Raw genomic sequence first — 18767 nt, forward strand, 5'->3', positions numbered from 1 at the left:
CCCGCGCTGGACTCTGTCTTGACAGCTTAGAGCCTGAAGTCTGTTTCGGATCCTGTCTCTCTCTGTCTCAAAAATAAACATTTGAAAAAAAAAAAATCACAAAAGTTGTGATAAGAGAAATCAAAGTATTTCTGCCTGTTTTTCCACTTATGATGGTCAAACTCCTGCTGGCTCACGCCCTCCTCTCTAGGCTCGCTCAGCAGGTACTCACATCCACTTCTGTGGCTTTAAACGTCATCTATATGTTAATGACTCATCAATTTCTATTTCTAAGATGTTTGCTCCAAGTCCCATACTCACAGAATGGCTGCGTAATAACTCCACTTGGATATCCCAAAGCACCACAAACCTGCATTCAAATAGAAACTTTTCTTTTCCTAAATGCTTTTCGATGCTTCCCCTTCAGTGCCCTCCATCTTAGAAAACGAAACCTTAGCAGCTTAAGCCAGGAACCTGGCAGACATCCTTGACTAACCAACCTCAACTCCCACAACCAATTCATTAACACGTCAGGGCTACTGTTAAATGTTATGTTTTCAGACAGAAATGTTATGTCTTAGGATCCAATACACTTCCTCCCCATCTTCCTTCACTGCAGCCCCGTTTCTTTCTTTCAGAGTACACAGACAGCGCTCACTACAGCACAATCTGCAATATTGTAGGTTGTCCTGGTTTACTGTCTGTCTCTCTCACTTCATGAAGGAATGACTCCAACCTGTTCAGTTCAATACTAAATAAATAGCCCCTAACACACTCCATTACTTCATGAATACAAAAACTTCTGGAGAAAAACAGACATCTGACTTTTTTAGAAACTATTATCTAAATAAAGACTTCCATCGTTTTTTCCGCTATTATAAATAGAATTCTTCAGGGACCCCAAGACATGCACATAACTTACTTGCCTCTGTGCTTTGGCTTATCCATAAACATGGCTCTTCCTCTTTCTGCTATAAAGCCTAATGAATTGCTTTGGTCCAACCAAAATGTTATTTCCTTTTTCTTAATGTTTATTCTTCAAGTATATTAAATGTTCCACAAATGTCCTGGTTAGTGAAGCTGGCTACTTGGCAAGATGCATTGTAATTTTTTTTTTTAAAGAGAGAGAGAGCATGTAAGCAGGAGGAGCGGAGGGAGAGAGAGAATCCCAAGCAAGCCCCGTGCTCAGCGCAGAGCCTGATCCCTCAACCCTGGGATCATGACCTGAGCCAAAATCAAGAGGCAGACACTCAATCCACTGAACCACCCAAGTGCCCCCAAAATACTATTTCCTATGTGGAGTCTTCTTTAAATGTCTCATTAAGAAGGAAGCTCTCCTTCCAAAATATTCAGACTATATTTTCTAACTTAATAGAGCATCACATTTTTATAATTCATTTTAATTTTTATTACAATATTTTTCTATGTCTTGTTATCAAGACCAATCTCTACATTTTTTGAAGTCAGAGATTATGATATGTAAATATTCCATACAGCATTAACAATGTTGCCTTGAACTGGACACTCAATAAATGTCCATTTGAGTGCATCAATGAATGAGTAAATGTTTAATGATTTTCTGTGTGTCAGTCTATCATAAGCACACACTTAACTTTTTTTTAATTATCTATGAGACAGGAAACAAATTTATATCCCCCGAAATAAAGCAAGAGCTAAAACATTACTAGGTAAAAGAGCACCACCCAAGTTCAGAATTCAGTGTCGAAACGGAGTCAAGCCTGTAGAAATAATTCAAGTAAAATGTAAAGGAAACTAGATTTGGAACTGTATACTGAAGTTAGCCATAATCTTTATAATTCTTTCGTAATATTCAAAACCTAGTTATAGTATTTATTCTACCAATAAATAGATTTGCTTATAGCAAAACAAAACAAAAGCAAAGGCTTTTGCTTTTGTTTGCTAACCTTTGCTTTTGTTTGCTAACATTTATGGCTAGAGGATTATATTTCTGTGGGGACTTTTTTTTTTCCCTGAAATGGAAATGACCATTTCAATCGACTACCACAATGAATTCACTCGAAAAAGCAATAGAGTGGCAGATGACTGGGCGAACAAAAGGAGATACATACCTACAATGGGAGATGATCAGTCTTAAAAAGGAAAGAGATTATGACATGCTATAATCTGGATTAACCTTCAGGGCTTTATGCTGAGTGAAATAAGCCAGTCGTCAAAAGACAAATACTGTATAATTCCACATATATGAGGTATCTAACTAGCCAAATTCACAGACAGAAAATAGAATGGTGGTGGTCGGGAGCGGGGTGGGGAGGGGAAAAAGAAAGTTACCGTTTAATGGGACGAGAGTTCCACTTCTGCACGATGAAAAGTTCCGGAGCTCTATTTCACAGCAACATAAATATCCTTACCGCTACTGAACTGTACACTTAAAACCAGTGGAGACAGTACATATTATGTTGTGTGCTTTTTACCACAATTCTTTAAAAAGTCAAGTACTGGTTAAGAAAGAGAAGAAGTGTCTCTAAAGGTCTTTATTTCTCAACTTTACTTCTCTTCCTCGCTTTGAACACTTACCATGGGTGGGATAACAGCAGCTCTATGCTGAAGCTGTGGCAGGTCCAGTGGATTCGGTTTTACTGGGGAGGAGACCAGTATAGATCCAGGGGGGGTTAACAATGAAGGCTTTGAGTCCATAGGAAACATTCTGCAATTGGCAATAAAAGATGATAGATTAATATACTCTTAAGACTTTGAATATACAATCATAATTCCTTCCAAGTAATTAATATGTAGGTATGCACGCACGTCCACATAACACAGGAACCTCAGAAGATATCTGAAGAATAAGGAAAAAGGGGAATCTGTAATGCTAATTTTCCAAGTAAAGAAACCTAATATTGAGTTACCGGTTGAAATCTACCTGAATGTAATCATCTGCATCTAACCAAGCAGTCTCAACAAATTCCATTCTAAAGTGGAATTCTGGGGGTGCCTGGGTCCTCAGTCGGTTAAGTGTCTGACTTCAGTTCAGTTCATGATCTCACAGTTCATGGGTTTGAGCCCCGCGTCGGGCTCTGTGCTGACAGCTATCTCAGAGCCTGGAGCCTGTCTTCAGATTCTGTGTCTCCCTCCCTCTCTGACCCTCCCCTGCTCATGAGGTCTCTCTCTCTCTCTCTCTCTCTCAAAAATAAATAAAACATTAAAAAAATAAATACATAAAGTGGAATTCTTTAAGTCCTAATCTACCACTAACACAGATTACAAAGTAGTTCTGTTATAGGATGTTTTGCCAGGATCATAGAGTATTTTTTTTAAGACACCTGCCCACGCCCATTTTAAAAACTGACACTTTCACTCAAGATTCCAGACTCCTGGCTTCTCATGAGAAACGGGAAGAAATGGCAGCACAGAAGCACAGCAACAACGTGCAGTTGCCTTTCCAAACAGCACGTGCTGTTCCCCACAGTCCCTTCCTCCCCACATACACCTGCTTCACCCACCACATGACTGCGGGAAATCACACAGCGCTGCCACACCCCACACCTTTCCAGCCTGATCATACTTCCCCAGGCTACTAGAGGAAGATGAACATTTTAAAAAGTAAGTTGATAAGAAAATCAGAATGTATGAAACAATGAACATTTTACATAAAGAATAAAGATGGCATTAAATGGTAGAAAATCAGAAGCATTATTTGGCAGTTTGTAAGTGATGTAGACTTTAGAGTGATATTCAAAGATTGCCATATATTTACAAGGAATTTCTGAATTTCAAGACTACTACCATGTTCATCTCTTAGGGTTTTCCTCCAAGATTACTGCCGTCCTATAGTAAAACTAAAACCAACAGTGTAAAACACACACAGAGAATCCCAGATGAACAGAATCTGGCGCTCAGCGGAATGGCTTATTTGCCTTTCGTTTTAAAAAGAAGGAAAGGAGAAAAAGAAAAAAAAAGTTGAACTAGGTTTCTGATTAAATGATGCTTTAGTTGAATTCATTTCTAGAATTTACACCAATCAAATACTCTGTGATTCTAGGGGATTCTATTTCTTTCAAGGAAAAGGAAATCCCAAGAAAAGTACACATATGAAATAAAGCAGTATCTATTCCTATACAATATCTACCTTTTCACTAACTTATTAAAACCTTAAAGATATAATACTTTTATAATCCCATATTAATGTATGTTATGCATATTTTCACTTATAAATATGAATAATCTAGAACTGCAACTGATATAAGTGGTGATGATTACTGCCTCTAGCTTGTATTTAAATTATGCCTTCTAAATACTTTCAGAACACCTCATGTTTCACCTCCAATCAGATTCTACCCTTGAATATACACGGACAGCAGGCCTTGTTTTGAGGCCGTGCGGTCCTAGAGCTAACAAGCCAATGCCTCTGGACTTCGCCACCGCATCATACCGCTTCCAGCACCAGGAACAGCCGTCATCTGTGGTTTCGTTCACAAGCTCTACACATAACCAACGGAGGGAAAAAATATCATCTTGTTCGCTTTAAAATGATGAGCACATAATTGTTCTTGGTTATTTAAACAGAAGAGGAGCATCATAACCCAATATTAAGGGCAAAGAGACCGCCGTGAACTTGCCAAGGTTTATACAGGAATAATCCCCAGGACTGGCACCGTTCTGTAACGCAGCGTCCAACACAGCAAAGAAAAGGACAGTATTAGAGGAACGAGTCTCACCTCTGCCTCTCGGGCTCTCCATCCACATCTTCATCGGCACTGCAGGTAGCACTGGAATCATTGTCCGACTGGGGCTCGGGCCTCTGGGCACCTAGTTGCTGGGCCACCACCAAGTCTTCATCTCCAGGCTCGGTCTTCTCGCCGGCCCTCTCCAGGTCTCTCTCTTTGGTATCCCCTTCGACTTTAGATGGATTGTTTTCGGCCACTCTCATGTCAGCATCTACAGGGTCTGCTCTGGTAGTCGCGGGGAGGTCAAGAACAGAAGTCACTTCGGCACTGTGCTCCTGACGTTCAACATCCATCGGCTCTGCTGCCTCGACGGTGATGCCGTCATTTGCCTGGGTCTCCGCGCTTTCATTTTCGACAGGTTTTGTGCTTGGCGCTGCTGAGGAGGGCGACGCACCGGGCGCAGGTTCGCAGGTAGACCCGAGCTCGGCCACAGGCTCCGTGTTCCCTCGAGAGGGCGCATTTTCAGTGCTATCTTCGCCGGGCTTGACAGCTTCAACTGGTGAAGGAGAAGGAGCACTTTCTGTATCAGAACTATTTTCAGCACCTTAAAGATAATGATACAGCATAAAAATCTGATAATGGACAAGTTTCAGGGGGTGGCAGAAGCCACGCTTCAAGGGAGGTTTAGGACGAGTGACACTCCTCACATGACCTCACCGAAGTATGCCAGCCACTGGGAAGCTCAAGTGGCCAGAGCGCACGAAAGGGAGGGATCAAACCGTCTTGACCTTCTGAAACTCAGTGTATAAGTTTTTAATATTGAAAAATCATTTACATGAGCTTTGAAAAATGAAGATGGAAAAACAAGACTAAACCAAAAAAATCCGTTCCCAGAAATGGAAACATTCCAGTTTATTTCTACCAGCCTGTTTCTGTGCTTTTCTTTTTACCCAGGAGGCTTGACAGTCTGTTCTAGAACAGCGTCATCGGATAGGAACATAATGTGAGCTACATCTGCCATTTTAACTTTCCACTTGCCACTTAAAAAAGTAAATTTCCTTTATACAATGTATTTTATTTAACTCGATATGCCCCAAGTATTATCTTTTTACATATAATCAATATAGAAAACCAGTAATAAGACTTTTATCCTTTTTTGGTACTAAGTCTTCAAAATCTGATTACATTTTTCATTTTGAGCACATCTTGATTTATTTGGACGAGCAATGTTTTAAAAGCTCAGTAGCCACAAGTTATCTAGTGGCTACTGACTGGGACAACAAAGCTCTAGAGTAATATTACACAGGCTTTTAACCCAGGCTCTAACTCTGGTCTTTCCCAACATCATTTGTCACATTTTATAAGTATGTTTTGATCTCTGACATCTTTACTTAGATATTTCAAAGGGATCACAAATTCGGTATTTCCAACACTAGACTTGGACTCACCACACCCAAATCCCATTCTTTTCTACTGTTTACTACCTAATTAAACCAAAAACCTTCGAGTAACCTTTTAATCCTTCCTCTCATTGATCCCCATAGTCTGTGTAGACAAGCATCACAAAATTTCTCTCCAAAAAGATCGCTTGTGGGGCGCCTGGGTGGCTCAGTCAGTTAAGCAGCCAACTTCAGCTCAGGTCATGATCTCACAGTTCATGGGTTCAAGCCCCACATCGGGCTCTAGGCTGACAGCTCAGAGCTTGCTTTGGATTCTGTGTCTCCCTCTCTCTCTGCCCCTCCCCCACTCATGCTCTGTTTCTCTCTGTCTCAATGATGGATAAAACATAAAAAAAAATTTTAGAAGATAATGTAAGACAAGACCTGTACAACTTCAGGAGGTATGTAGAAATGTCTTAAAGCAAAACAGGAAACTCTGAAGCTACAGATATATCATTTACACAGAAAACAATAAAGACTTAAATGACCATATGGGAAACGATACTTTTAAAGCCTAACACAGTATTTTAAAAGCCTACAAATGCATCCTCTCATTCACTCCGTAAGTACTAAACACCCACTGTGCAGGGTGCGCGGGAGACAGAGCAGTGAAAAAACCAAGCTGCACTCTACAGGAGCTGACAGTCTAGTGCAGTAAGAAAACTGAGGAATCAGTGAGGAAGGCGCTATGACAGAGGTATGCCGACATCTCAGCAGAGGCCTGAAGGAAATGCAGAACAAACCAGGGATGTCTCGGGGAAGAGGTAGAGGGATTAGCACATACAAAGCCCCCAAGTGGAGGCTGGCTTTGCTCAGGAACAGCAAAGAGGACAACGTGGTTGGTACAGAGTGAGCAACCACCTCACACCTGTCAGAATGCTTATGATCAGAAAGGGCAAGAAATAACCACTGTTGGTAAGGTCATGGCGAAAAGGGAGACCTTGTGCACTGGTGGTGGGAATGTAAATTAGTATGAAAAGGAGTATGGAAGTTCCTCAAAAAATTAAAAATAGAACTACCATATGGTCCAGCAATTCCTCCCCTGGGTATTTATCTGAATAAAATACAAACACTAACCTGAAAAGATATATGCACCCCCACATTCGTTGCAGCATTATTTACAAGAGCCAAGACTTAGAAGCAACCTAACTGTCCATCCATGGGCGAATGGATAAAGAAAATGTGGAATATAGGGAAATACAAATCAAAATCACACTGAGCTACCACCTCACGCCGGCCAGAGTGGCTAAAATGAACAAATCAGGAGACTATAGACGCTGGCGAGGATGTGGAGAAACGGGCACCCTCCTACACTGTTGGTGGGAATGTAAACTGGTGCAGCCCCTCTGGAAAACAGTGTGGAGGTTCCTCAAAAAATGAACACTAGAACTCCCCTATGACCCAGCAACAGCACTGCTAGGAATTTACCCAAGGGATACAGGAGTGCTGATGCATAGGAGCACATGTACCCCAATGTTCATAGCAGCACTCTCAACAATAGCCAAAACATGGAAAGAGCCTAAATGTCCATCAACTCATGAATGGATCAAGAAGATGTGGTCTATCTATACAATGAAATACTACCATGGCAATGAGAAAGTATGAAATCTGGCCATTTGCAGCAAAGTGGATGGAACTCGAGGCTGTTATGCTGAGCAAAATAAGTCAGGCAGAGAAAGAAAGATACCATATGTTTTCACTCATATGTGGATCAGGAGAAACTTAACAGAGGACCATGGGGAAGGAGAAGGGGGAAATAGTGGGGGAGAGGGAGGGAGGCAAACCAGGAGAGACTCTTGAATGCTGAGAACAAACTGAGGGCTGATGAGGGTGGGGGGGAGGGGGAGGGGGGAGATGGGCCTGGGGGAAGGCACTTGTGGGGATGAGCACTGTGTGTTATATGGAAACCAAACTGACAAACTATGAAAGAAAAATAAATAAATAAATAAATAAATAAATAAATAAATAAAAGATAGGAGTAGACTAAAAAAAGAAAGAAAATGTGGAGTATAGATGTGGACATAGACCCATACACACAATAGAGTATTATTCAGCTATTAGAAAAACAAAAAAGGAATTCCTGCCATTTGCAACAACTCAGATGGCCCCTGACGGCACAATGCTAAGTGAGATAAACCAGACAGAGAAGGACAAACACTGAATGATTTCACTTACAAGTAGGATCTAAAAAAACAGAACAAAACAAAGAAAACCACGAAGCGCAGAACAGATTTATGGTTAGCAGAGGCAAAAGGTAGAAATGAGTGAAGGTAGCCAAAAGGCTCCAACTTTCAGTTAGAAGATGAAGTCAGTCCTGGAAATGGAATGTACAGCGTGGTGACTCTAGCCAGTGATACTATACTGTACATTTGAAAGTTGCTAACAAAGTAGATCTTAAAAATTCTCGTCACACAAAAATAATTGTAACTATGTGAGGTGACGGATGTCAAGACTTACTATGATCGTTTCTCAATAAATACAAATACTGAATGATTAGTTTGGACATCTGAAACTAGTATTACGGGTCATTGATAGCTCAATTAACAACAAAGAACATAGTGAGTAAGCAGAAAAGTGGTTTGCAAAACAGTCAGAGGTATAAGGGCCAGTCTGTGCACAAGCCCTAGGCTTCTGGATGATGTGAAAGTATCACAGGATTTGGAACAGAGGAGCAACATGGTCTGATGGACACTTTAGAAGGTTCATTCTGGGTGTGGTGTGAAGGCCGGGAAACAATGGGACAAGGGGAGGGGACTGTCAGTGAGCATGCGCGAGGCTCAGAAGCAGAGGAGCAGCAATGAGGGGAGGGAGATGGGATGAGATTCCAACAGTGGCCACATGGGGGGTAGGAGAGGGTCACCTACTGGCCCAGGGAAGGGAAAAGAGGCCCAAAGGGGTGGGGAATCAAAAGTCTGTTTCGGATGTTAAGCTGGCTTTTGCGCGTCCAAACGGAAACGTTAAGAAGGCAGTCAGATGAATGAGCTTGGAGTTCACATGGGAATTCAAGTCACAGACGTAAACACAAAATCAAAACAAAACACAGACAACAGCTCAGGACAGAACCTCCCACTTAGTAAGGTCTAAATATATGGCAGCAATTACTGTTAATGAAAAGATGCTACCAAAATGTTGAAAGGCTAACAAAAAGCCTCACTTCATTTCATTCCCATTCAGTGGAAAACCTCAAACCCAAGGGCAAGTTAACAAGTCATTTGTCTTCACAGTATTAGAAGCCATGTTCGTGACCGTAACCGTGCAGCAGACATCACCTGTCATAAACCCTTCTTCGATGACTTCCTTCCTCCAGGCCACAGGAGGAGTGTTTCCAGGGCAGGGTGCTTCACCAGCACCAGCCCAATGAGCGTCGTTTTTATTTTCCCTTAAAGAATGACTTAGAACAAAAGAACAAGAGTAAATCCAAATTTTGACCAAGTTTTCGTATTTTTGCTCCAACTCCTCTGTCAGAGACTCATACGGTCAAATGCATGACCCAGCAGCACATAGTCGCTCTCTGCTCACACACTGCCTGCAATCTCCCAGGGACATGAGCGGCGCCACATGATCAACAGCGACAATGAGCATGAAATCACAGGTCTCGTAGACTGCATTGTACTGTCTTTTTTTTTTTTTTTTTTGACATCTTGACGTTCAGTCAACAGGAAATGGGAGATCGCACAATTCTAGGGGTGAGTTCATTTCCCATTCGTGAGAAACTAGTCTGGGGGTCACAACAGAACCACCTGTATGGCTGGGATTGTGTGCCCCCCTCCCCACACCTGGTCAGACAGAAACATTAGCTTTATGCCTCACTTAACCTTAATTACCTTAATGACCTTATTTGTAACCTTATTTCATAACTTTAAAAACCTTATGTGACCATCTGAAAAAAACGTCACACCAAGACAAAGTCACAGGGAGAAAACAGAAGGAAAAAAGTCACTTTCTGGTGCTCAGTTCCTGAAAATCTGTTAGCCCACGCACGGATAGGGTTCTCTGCTCTGAAATAAACATATTTATGACAATTAGGTTTGGGCTTTGCTATGGACTGGATTGTGTCACCCCAAACTTTATATATTGAAGTCCTACCCCCCAGTGAGACTGTATTTGGAGACAATGCTTTTAAGGAGGCAATTACGTTTAAATGAGGTCATGAGGGTGGGGCCCGAATCCGCCAGGACCCCAGTGTCCTTAGGAGAAGAGAGATACCAAGAGCGCATGTGCCCACCGGGAAGGTCGAGCGAGGACAAAGCAAGAAGGCATTCTTCTGCAAGCCAGGAAGGAAGGTTCGCCAGAACCCAATCCTGTTTATACCCTGATCTTGGCCTTCAACCTCCAGGACCGTGAAAAAATAAATTTCTGTTAAACATTTAAGCCACCCAGTCTGTGACAACCCAAGTGGATCAATATAGGTTCCATGTGCATTTACAACCCGTGGAATATGACCCAGCAGCAACGAACCTGTGAAAATGAACAGCCCTGCATGATCTCTTCAGAGGTACTATAGACACACCATCCTGACATGCACTGTCTACGCATCCTTCTGCGACCCTGCTACCCCAGAGTGAGCTCACTCCAGCAGTCTCATTTTCCACAAAACCTCACAGGAAAAAAGCTATTTATTGTTCAAGGCCAAAATGCATTCAAAACAAAACTTCAGTCTAAAAGCCAACAACAGGGACAGCCTGGGCGGCTTGCTCACTCTTGATTTCAGCTCAGGTCATATCATGGTTTATGAGTATGGGCTCTGTGCTGAAGTGCAGAGCCTGCTTGGGATTCTCCCTCCCTCTCAAAATAAATAAATAAACTTTAAAAAATTTTTTTAAATAAAAGCCAACAACTTGTAAAAAAAAATAAAATAAAACAAAATCTAGTATTTCTGAAATTCCTGGAAGGTGTAGAACTTCTTAAGCTTAACATATGAGCGTCTACTAAGGAACATATATAAACAACTTTGATTACATACAAAATTTAAACTCTGGCAATTTAAAATCAAAACAAAAACTGAATGAGATGGAAAAAATATTTGCATATACAAAACATGAACATATCTAAGACATTATTTATAGAGAGCTACGAAAATCACTGAAAATCCCCACATCAGAGCAGTCAATTCACAAAAGAAAGCTACAGAAACTTTAAGAGTAATGTGAATTGAAACAGATTAGGATCTTTTTTTTTTCCTCTAGCAAAAACCCAAGAATATATTTACTTTTTCAGGAAGTGGTTGTTAATTTTTTTGTGACAAAAAAGATTTTATTTCTTAAGTTTCTTGGGTTGACATTCTTTTCTACTGGGGCTTCTAGGGTCATTAATTCTTCTTATACAAAAGCATATGACATATATGAGTAAGACTTTGTAAAAACTGAAGTAAATCAAACTCAATGCCACAAAGAGGGACATGTAATCGATGATACTAAGGGGACAAATAATTATGGTAATGACAGAGATGCACAAACACCTTCTAGATGATGGACTGCCATTTTGAAGATCTTTGGTTGCAGCAAGTGGACCATGTCAGGTGCTACAGAAGTATTTGTTGATTGAATAAATACACTGTGCTCAAGTTTAAGGTCTCTATGCCATGAAAACACCGAGGACTTTTTCCTTAATGAAGCAATTCTTAAATAGTCAAATGACTAAGCAAACAATTACAGATTTGGTTAGTGGAAGTCAAAACTAAATTTAAGACTTTAAGATACCTTCACTGTCTTCTGGATTTTCTTCTTCATTAGAAGCTTCAATATCTTCATCCTCCTGAGCAGAAACAGTGGAAGCTACACTTTCACACTGAGACACATCTCGCTCTTCACGAGGCTTTCGTGAAGTCTAAGGAGTAAAAGAATATTAAATTAGGGATGCCTGGATGGCTCGGTTGGTTAAGCTTCTGACTCATGATTTCAGCTCAGGTCACAATCTCCAGTTCACGGAATTGAGCCCCATGTCGGTCTATGCACTGACAGCACAGAGCCTGCTTGGAATTTTCTCTCTCCCTCTCTCTCTCTGACCTTCCCCCACTCACACTCTCTCTCGCTCTCTCAAAATAAACAAATATTAAAAAGTTACTAATTTATGATTTAAATAACTAAAAGAAAGAAAACTAAACTTTTCACATCTGAAATAATGTAGAACATGGATACACACATAGAAGGCTGCATGTTTGACAACAGTTCTGTGTAAGGTGCAGTTACCGGTAGGGAACTACTAGCTGACCTTTTTGTGTAGGTAGATCGCTTTCACCAAACTGATCAAAAGTTACATCTGGACCATTTTTCAAACAACTCACCACCATGTATGCTAAAAGAGCCAAAAATGACAAAACTCCTGCTATTCTCCCTCTCCAAATAATGTATTTTTCTAATAAAAACAAATATTTTTATTTTCTAATCAAAATAACATATTCACTAGAATGTTGAAGACCCAGAATTATGTTAAAGACAATAATTGTTCATAATTCAACCAGCAAGGGATTCTCAGTATGCTGATACATTTCCTTTCTTTTGTATCTGTTTACATATATATACATGGAAATAAAACCAAGATGAATCAACGTGGTTATACAGCCTACCTTTTTAACCTGCTAGAATCATAAACTGAACATACCTCTCTACACTATACATTCATCAAAATTATTATATTAATGATCCCATAAAAAATCTATACAAATATTTAAAATTCTAAAGTATTTAGGCAATTTTTAAGTTTTGGTATTGTTAATAATGCTGTAATAACCTCTCTTCACTAACATTAAGAATTCTGTGATTTCAGAGAACCTGGGTGGCTTAGTCGGTTAAGCGTCCGACTTTCGCTTAGGTCATGATCTCGCGGTTCATGGGTTCGAGCCCCGCATCAGGCTCTGAGTTGACTGCCAGCCCAGAGCCTGGAGCCTGTTTTGGAGTCTGTGACTCCCTCACTCTCTGACCCTCCCCTGCTCACGCTGTCTCTCTCTCTCTCTCCTAGAAATAAATAAAACATTAAAAAAAAAAAAGAATTCTGTGATTTCATTCGCAACATCTGATCACTGGCGCTGCCAATCATCACTAGTGTTACCGAATTTCTTTTACTATTAACGAGGACAAATTTTCTTTTTTATAACAGGATTTTCCCTTCTGTAAACCCCGTGTTTATGTAAAACTGCTCACTCTTCTACTAGTATCATATATCTGTAATAAGAGTATGTGTACATAGTTTGATTTAAGACATTAGACATTTATCATATTTATACTCTTACATTGCTAACTATGAAACTTAAGGTTCTTGTCTTCGCAGCCCAGAGGATCCCAGCCCTTGCACTTCTCTGCTCTCCACCCCTTCCAGATCCCGTGCATATCAGACTTCAGCTGTACACATCTCCCAGGGACATTCCTCACAGAGGAAAATAAATTATTGCTACCCCAGCTGTTAAAATTACCAATATTCTTATTTTGTTTCTTATTTTTTCTCATTTTTGGTTTACATATGAATACACTAGTAGGATCCAATGTAAAGCATTAACTCAGTCAAGAAAAAAAAAAAAATCATTTCCCAAGGTCAGAGTCACAGAACTAGGTGAAAGTCTGAGGCTAAAAAAATCCATCACTTTGGCAAGGATTCAGAGAAAGAGGAACCATTTTGCACCGCTGGTAGGAATGCAAACTGGTGCAGCCACTCTGACAAACAGTGTGGAGGTTCCTCAAAAAATTAAAAATAGAACTACCCTACGACCCAGCAATTGTACTACTGGGTGTTTATCCAAAGGACACAAAGATGCTGATTCAAAGGGGCACGTGCACCCCAATGTTTACAGCAGCGCTATCGAAAATAGCCAAAGTATGGAAAGAGCCCAAACGTCTATCACTACTGAATGGATCAAGAAGATGTGGTGTGTATAAATATATACACAATGGAATATTGCCTGGCGACCAAAAAGAATGAAATCTTGCCATCTGCAGCAACGCAGATATATCTAGGGTGTATTATGCTAAGTGAAATAAGTCAGACAAAGACAAATATCATTTGATTTCACTCATATGTGGTATTTAAGAAATATACCAGATGAACATAGGGAAAGGGAAGCAAAAATGAGATAACAGAGAGGGAGACAAACCATAAGGACTCTTAAATACAGACAACAAACTGAAGGTTGTCGGCAGGGTATTGGGTGGGGGGTGGGCTAAATGGGCGATGGGCATTAAGGAGGACACTTGCTGGGATGAGCACTGGGTGATATGTGAAAGTGATGAATCACTAAATACTACTCCTGAAACCATTATTACACTCTATGTTAACCAACTTGGATTTAAATAAATAAAATTTTTCTTTTTTTAATTCATCACTATGCTCCTAGAGAATGCAAGGGAAGAATCCTCTGGCTACACTTTTTAAAAAGCTTGCAAATGACTGCACGAGTGCAACATTTTCAGGCATTAGATAGTAGCTTCTAGGTGGATTTTTCCAGCATGAAGGCGATATGCCTCCTTTGCTGATACCCACCCATTCTTCAGGTCCTTCCACTGATGCACAGACAACATTTTATCACCATGCAGCTTCTCTCCAGCCACATGCAAAAACCTCCTCTCTCTCTCTGAGCATTTTCTTCACTATATGACAGCACTCACTAAACTGTAAAGTAATAATTCAAAACCTCAAGAATATAACCCTTATATATCATCCACTTTGTTTTAAAAGGTACTAGACATTTTGTCATGTTTTCTTGAAATTTTTAAAAATGGTAAAACACTCTAAAAAATGGAAGCCTTCTGTCCTATCATTTCAATTATAATTTAAATGATTAGAGTAAGAAGTTTTATCGACATTTTTGATGGATAATTTTGTGTCAACTTGGCTGGGCCGCAGCACCCCAGATACTTGGTCAAACATTACTCTGGATGTTTCTGTGCAGGTGTTTGTCAGATGAGATGAGATTAACAATTCAATCGGTGGACTTCTGAGTAAAGCAGATGACCCTGCATACCGTGGTTGGGTGGGCCTCACCTAATCAACTGATGGTCTGAAGAGAGCCAAGACTAAGGATTCCCTGTCCCTTACCCCCGACCCTAAGGAGGATATATTTATGAGATATATATAATGACATTTACTGAATTTAAAGTTAAAACAGAAAAACATTTAAAACATTTATGAATTTGGGGTGCCTGGGTGGCCCAGTCAATTAAGTATCTGACTCTTGATTTCAGTTCAGGTCATGATCTCCCATGGTTTATGGGTTCAAGCCCCACATCCAGCTTTGCAATTACAGCACAGGAAGCCGGCTTGGAATGCTCGGTCTGTGACCTCCCCCCACCCTTGTGTGCTTTCCCTCTCTCTTAAAATAAACTAAAAAAAAACTTTAAGAAAACAAATATTTATGAATTCATTTTAAGGTAACAATAAACACATCCTATGTCAACATAAAAAACATTTTTACTAAAAATAAGTACATTCCAAAACAAAAGAATTAGTGAAAAATATCATTTTTTTATTGTTTTTGGAAATTTCTTTCAATGTCTGCCTTGAGAGCATCACAATTCTCAAATGTACTTCTACATGTAACCTAATCTGCAGACATAATACTGTTTTTGTTGAAACACATAATAAAAAATATCTGGCCTCACAGAGAAATGTAGTCAGAAAAAGATGTGTATTTTAGTATCTTTTCAGACAACCACGGATATAATTGATACTGTACCAAAATTCAAACTATACTCGTCTCTTAAAGGATAACTATGATGTGAAATCTGAAACCATATCAATAAGCTTTTTGTATTCTATTAAATTTCCACTGATCTCATCTGAAAAGTGTGAGTAAGCTTTTCGGTAAGATGGTAAGATGGTAAGCTCAGGCAGAGGGATACAAATTGTCCAAACTTCTAACCTTGCGTGAAAGCTTGACATTTCAAAGCGGCAGTAGGGGCTCCTGGGGGGCTCAGTCGGTGAAGCAACCGACTTCAGTTCAGGTCATGATCTCACGGTTCTTGGGTTCGAGCCCTGCATCGGGCTCTGTGCTGAAAACTAGCTCAGAGCCTGGAGCCTGCTTCAGATTCTATGTCTCCCCCTCTCTCTGACCCTCCTCTGCTCACGCTGTCTCTCTCTCTCAGAAATAAATAAAAAACATTAAAAAAAAATTTTAAGTGGCAGCAAATACTACTCCTTGCTTTCTTTGACAGACAGGGTCACCTACCTATTTTCAAGAAAATGTCGACTATGGATCCAAGTCTGAAAACCACAGTTTTTCTGTCATTTTTCCCACTGAAACTGACATCCCATAAAACAAGGGGGGTTCAAACAACCACAAAGTGCTTTCCCAGGACAGAAGCAGGGCATTTCGCGGTGGAACGGAAGGGCCGCACACACTTCTCACGTCATCCCACACACCCGCACTCAAGGGTCAAGGCCTCGTAAAGCTCATTTTGGCTGCGTCCCCAAGGACAAGTGAAGCTGGCATATTAGTGTTGGAACTGCAGACGCTGGACGTGAAGAGGAGCACGCAGCACCGCGGGGTCCTGCCGTGACTGCTGCGGAGGCACCGCCGTTCTCCCCCCACAACTCTGACACTGTCTGTGTGAACTCAGCACCGTGGGGAGAAGTCAGTGCCTTCTTCATATTTTTACAGAAACAGCTGTGACCTCGTGGAGTCCCCAACGAGCTCTGTGGACTATGAGAACGCTGCAACTTCCTCGTTAAGGAATTTTCAATAATTTACACTTCTGGTTTTCAGTGTTTGTCTCTGGGACTCTTTCTTTCTGAGAAAATGGTTTTGATATGCCAGATCAATTCGTTCAACAAGGTCAGAAGAACTCCAACTAAACTTTTCAATTCGAACTCCAAAATGTTTCTATTTTTCAAATCCCGTTACGGGAATTCAAAAGTACTGAACCGCCATTACTGCTAACACGAATTTCACTCCCTGGACAGTAAACAGAGGAAAAAGTCAACCTGTGCCGAGCAACTAGCCTATCCTTTTACAGGTAAATGCAATAAATAAAACTGCAAGATGCAAAAAAGTTTCTCACTGAACCAATATTTCAAGCTCGAAGACAAAGCAAAAACAAAATGAAAACAAAATTTAAAAAGATTCTGGTATACTCACTTTCTGTTTATGCTGCTGCAAAAGGTTGTCCAGATTGTGTCGCCTTTTATAGTTAAAATAGAAGTTTTTACATTGCGCTTCACTTTTAGTTCCCACCATTTTGGCAATGGCTGCCCAGTTACGACCATGTTCTACAAGACCTAGATTTTAAAAACAGACCAAAGATTAACTCAACAGTCACCTGATAAAGCAAACAAGACAAATAATAAAGTCAATCTAACCATGGTATTCACAATCATTAGCACTAAAAGCATGTTTTCAATTACTCATTGATATATTTCAATACTTACTGAAATATTTGTTGACTCACAATGCGCTGACACCTCTATTTTGCCACCCACATTTTCAACATGCTCATGAATGGAAGGGCTTAACCTTATCCTTGCTATGCGTCTCTCAGAGAGCTAAGGGCCATGTTGGACACAGAGTAACAACTCCAACACTTGTAAACTGAGTGATTAGGTCCTTCTAAATCTTTGGAGACTGTCTATCAATATAAAGTTAATCATATAAGTAACACAATAAAGACATGTATGACTACATTTATAATTATCCTGTCTTCAATCTATTCATAATCAAGAAATACCCTCAAAAAAAAAAAAAAAAAAAAACAGGTTTGTTTTGTTTTGTTTTAAGTCCGTTGTAAGGTTGCCTGGGTGGCTCAGTCAGTTAAAGTGTCCAACTTCAGCTCAGGTCATGGTCTCACAGTTCATGGGCTCGAGCCCCGCGTCAGGCTCTGTGCTGACAGCTCAGAGCCTGGAGCCTGTTTCGGATTCTGTGTCTCCCTTTCTCTCTGCCACTCCCCGGCTCACGCTCGCTTGCTCTCTCTCTCTCTCAAAAATAAACATTAAACAGTTTTTTTAAATAAATAAAAATAAATTAAAAGCCTGTTACAATGCATCACAGAAACTGATGCAATCTGACACTTTTTAGTCAAATTATATCAATACATACACATACCTATCTGGAAGGAATGTGGGTATATAAACGCACGTATACACAGAGAGCTATACAGACAGGAATACACATTAGATACAGGTGTACCCAGACAGGAATTTCCAGTACAAATTTAACAATTTATAGGAAGACATCAGTTTTTCAAGTAGCTTCCTTGCTAATGACAACTGAAAGATCACTTCCAAATCCTGCCTGATACATGAACAGAGCTGAATGGAGGCTAAACAGTCACGTGGAGGCGCATCTACCTGAAAAAGATGACTCTATGATGGAGCTAACATCTATTTATTCCACTAGGACATTCTTTTTTTACTTAAATTTTTTTTAATGTTTTATGTATTTTTGAGAGAGTACGAGCAGGGGAGGGGCAGAGAGAAAGAGGGAGACACAGAATCTGAAGGAGGCTCCAGGCTCTGAGCTGTCAGCACAGAGCCTGACTCCGGGCTTCAATTCGTGAACCACAACACCATGACCTGAGCCCAAGTCAGGTGCTTAACCGACTGAGCCACCCAGGCACCCCTCCACTATGACATTCTGATGGTCGGATGAGAATAAATGTGAATCTTCTAAATGTGAATCTTTTACACGTAATCATAACAAATCACAAATTCGCTAAGCATGGCAAATAAAGTTCAAATAAAAATATTTTGAACACAGAAAACTTTAAACTGCTATATTTTTGGT

The 18767-nt window shown here is 40.3% G+C and overlaps 1 protein-coding gene across 14 annotated transcripts in view; it reads right to left on the reverse strand.

Moving 5' to 3' along the window:
* NCOR1 (nuclear receptor corepressor 1) overlaps nt 1-18767 on the reverse strand; it is a 158206-nt gene that overhangs the window by 46595 nt on the left and 92844 nt on the right. For 12 of the 14 annotated variants that reach the window (XM_039227336.1, XM_039227339.1, XM_039227332.1 and 9 more), the window contains 4 exons: nt 17127-17266; nt 11764-11890; nt 4677-5229; nt 2536-2665 (listed from right to left, as the gene is read on the reverse strand). In XM_039227336.1, the coding sequence (XP_039083267.1) occupies nt 2536-2665; nt 4677-5229; nt 11764-11890; nt 17127-17266 (950 nt within the window). The remainder of the gene's footprint in view (nt 1-2535; nt 2666-4676; nt 5230-11763; nt 11891-17126; nt 17267-18767) is intronic. The other 2 variants (XM_039227337.1, XM_039227331.1) reach the window with 1 other exon arrangement.

The sequence above is a fragment of the Hyaena hyaena genome, unplaced genomic scaffold (genome assembly GCF_003009895.1).
Source record: "Hyaena hyaena isolate Hyena2069 unplaced genomic scaffold, ASM300989v1 scaffold_27, whole genome shotgun sequence".
Taxonomy (NCBI): Eukaryota; Metazoa; Chordata; class Mammalia; order Carnivora; family Hyaenidae; genus Hyaena; species Hyaena hyaena.